Raw genomic sequence first — 2,670 nt, forward strand, 5'->3', positions numbered from 1 at the left:
GTGGCAGTGACTGCTATCCGCTGACTGCATGCTGTCTGCAGACCCAGGCCAAGAGGGCCATCTCCCTACACGCCAGCTGCCCATCCCGTCACCCTCCTTCCAAGGGTTCTGACCTCCTGGGCTCAATTTGGCCTTAAGTCCAAACTGCCTGGGCCGTGAACTGGGTGGGTCTCCATGCCCCCGAGGTCACTGGCAATGGGGAAGCTCCCTCTTCAGTCAAGAAAAGTGGCCACCTAAGTAGACCGACGTCTGCATCAAACTCATGGACCTTAACACAGACTTTTGAAAGAAACTTCCAAACCACATGGCTAGTAATCAGGCATTCGTTTTATTCCTGGAAGCTCACAAACAAGAGAATGGTCCAGGGACAGGCCGTTTCCCTCTTGCTTAGTTACTCTGGAGACAAACTACATGCAGTGGTTTCCATCGCCAGGATGCACACAATTCCCAGGGAGCGCAGGCCAGGCCCAGGGACCTGAAGGGGAAACCAATCTGGAATGGCCTGGCAGTAGGGAGGTAGAAGCACCGTCCAACGTGAGACATGACACGGGGTGTCCCATCTCCACTGCCATTACACTACTTATTTTGCTGACAAAGGGTCAGAAGTTTTAAAACCACTCACAGCATTAGATATGGGGGAAAACATGTGCTTGGTTTAGTCTTTATGCATTTGACACCTTAATAACACCACAGCATTCAGCAATACTTCAGAAGGGTAACTAACTCTCCAAAACCCTTTACTTAACAGAATTGGAACAAGTGATGGCAACCTAATACACTAACTCGAGTGTGCTAAACGCAAGACATACAGAGAGCCATGCTTCTCTTTGGCAGCTCTGGGCAGTGCTGCAGAATGCCCCCCCTGTGTCCTGGCTGAATGGCCAGGGCTGCCAGGGCCTGAGGTCTCCTTCTGCCAGGACACTAGTGCCCAGCACTCAGGAGAGGCTCAGCTCCACTCTGTCACCTCTGGCCCCCAGACCCACACAGTGCCTGAGAAGTCTGGGGCAGGTGAGAGACCTGGTAGCCCTGCAAGATACTTCCTCCTGCCTGTAGCTCCTTCCCTCCACCCACCAGAGGGCTAGGGGGGCAGAGGGTGGGGGTGGGATGGTCCATAAACGTTACTCCCTTAAGAAACAGGGGCCTGGCTGGGCTGGTTATCGGGGACTGCCCTGCAGGCATCCACTGGAGGAGGGCAGCAGAACCGGGAGATATCCAGGACCCTGCCCCTGTCCAGACATATGGACCCCAGGGAGGAGGGAATAGAGCATGGGAAGGCAGGGCCCACCCCTTAGGCCCCAGGCTGCCGATGGTCACCAAGGTCTCCAGACACTCTGGGCTATGCGGGCGGCGGTCAGGCTGCCCAGGGCTGCGGGCACCAAGTCCGGCCCCTCAGCAGGCGCCCGGCTCAGTTCAGCCTCGGGGACCTCCTCCAGGTCGGAGGACGGGTCGTCCCCGGAGCCCCGTGGGCTGGGCAGTGGGGACCCCAGGGCGCCTCCTACTGGCCAGTTGCTCCGCCCATGGGCTCCCGGTGGCCCGGACAGGGCGTCCCCCAGCAGATCCCGGAAGCTGCTGCCCTCGCGCAGCGGCATGGACTCTAGCAGGTGGTTCAGGAGCTCGGCGGCGACGGTGGCGTCGATTGCCTGGCACGTAGACACGAACGTGTGCACCTCGTGCATGCACTGGATGTAGCCGGCGGCGAAGCGCTCGCTTGCTTCCGCCTGCAGCTGCCCGCGTTCTGTGTTCAGGGGTGGGAGGGGAGACGGCCGCGCCCGGTTCGGTGAGCGGCAACTGATTGCTGTGGCCTGGCCCGCCCGGCCCGCGGGGGCAAGGCTCACCCAGGAGACGCGGGGGGCGCGCCCTGCTCCAGGAGGGGAAGTCCTCGGTCCCGGGCAGGGGCAGGCCAGGCGAACGCGCCCCGCGTCCCCGCCCGCGCGCCCCGCCGCCACTCACCGCGCGCCCGGCCCCGCAGCGCGCCCTGCACGCGCCGCACCGTGAGCTCCAGCACCTCGGCGTTCTCCAGCTTGGCCTGCACCTGCGCCGGCGGGAGCGCCCGGTGGGGAGGGTCGGTGAGGCGAGGCCGGACGGCGACCCCCGCCCGCCCGCTCGCCCGCAGCCCCTGGGCGCCCGCCCGCCGGCCTCACCTCGGCGCCCGCCAGCAGCAGCCGCAGCTCCTGCAAGCTCTCGTTGATCCGCGCGCGCCTCTTCTTCTCCACTAGGGGCTTCCGGGCCTGCGGGAAGCGAGCAACTGAGCCCCGGCGCTGCGCGGCCCCCCGCCCGCCCATCCGCGGCTACAGCCAGCACCTTGCGGTCCCCCCGCGCCTCGCAGCCGTCCTCATCCTCCCGGGCCGCACGGTCCCGGCCGGGCGCCAGGAGCGGAGCCATGACCTCCACCGCCCGGAGCGCAGCGCGCCCGCGCCCCTAGCAGCACAGCGGCCCTCAGCCGCCGCCGCCCTCGCCCCCTGGCGTCTTACGCCACGTCCTCACGCCTGCAGCAGCGCCCGCCCCTTTTATAGCGCCTTATTTGCATCTCAAGGCGCCGATTGCTCGTGAGAGCCAATGGCAGAGGCGTGCTTTGTCTGGCTCCGCCGCCGGGGTCGGCCGGCAGCTGGCGGGGCGTGGCCTGCGGCCGGGGACTCGGGGGGTCCAGCCGCGCCTCCGCGCCACCCCCGC

At 65.2% G+C, this 2,670-nt stretch overlaps 1 protein-coding gene across 1 annotated transcript; it reads right to left on the reverse strand.

The window, feature by feature from the left end:
• Positions 1–321: 321 nt before the first annotated feature.
• HES6 (hes family bHLH transcription factor 6) lies at positions 322–2,462 on the reverse strand. The gene is made up of 4 exons (XM_059927513.1): positions 2,302–2,462; positions 2,142–2,228; positions 1,951–2,032; positions 322–1,735 (listed from the first exon to the last, which is right to left on the reverse strand). The coding sequence occupies exons 1-4, from the start codon at positions 2,380–2,382 to the stop codon at positions 1,311–1,313; spliced, it is 675 nt and encodes a 224-aa protein (XP_059783496.1). The 5' UTR covers positions 2,383–2,462; the 3' UTR covers positions 322–1,310.
• Positions 2,463–2,670: the final 208 nt, after the last annotated feature.

This window comes from Balaenoptera ricei, chromosome 7 (assembly GCF_028023285.1).
Source record: "Balaenoptera ricei isolate mBalRic1 chromosome 7, mBalRic1.hap2, whole genome shotgun sequence".
Lineage (NCBI taxonomy): Eukaryota > Metazoa > Chordata > Mammalia > Artiodactyla > Balaenopteridae > Balaenoptera > Balaenoptera ricei.

What these genes read in the sequence shown, in the direction of transcription:
- HES6 (XM_059927513.1), bottom strand. Translation starts at nt 2,382, where the DNA reads ATGGCTCCGCTCCTGGCGCCCGGCCGGGACCGTGCGGCCCGGGAGGAT. An exon ending in AGGCGCGGGGGGACCGCAAG is followed by an intron (nt 2,229 to 2,301) that starts GTGCTGGCTGTA and finishes CGCTTCCCGCAG; the next exon opens with GCCCGGAAGCCCCTAGTGGA. An exon ending in TGCTGCTGGCGGGCGCCGAG is followed by an intron (nt 2,033 to 2,141) that starts GTGAGGCCGGCG and finishes CCGCCGGCGCAG; the next exon opens with GTGCAGGCCAAGCTGGAGAA.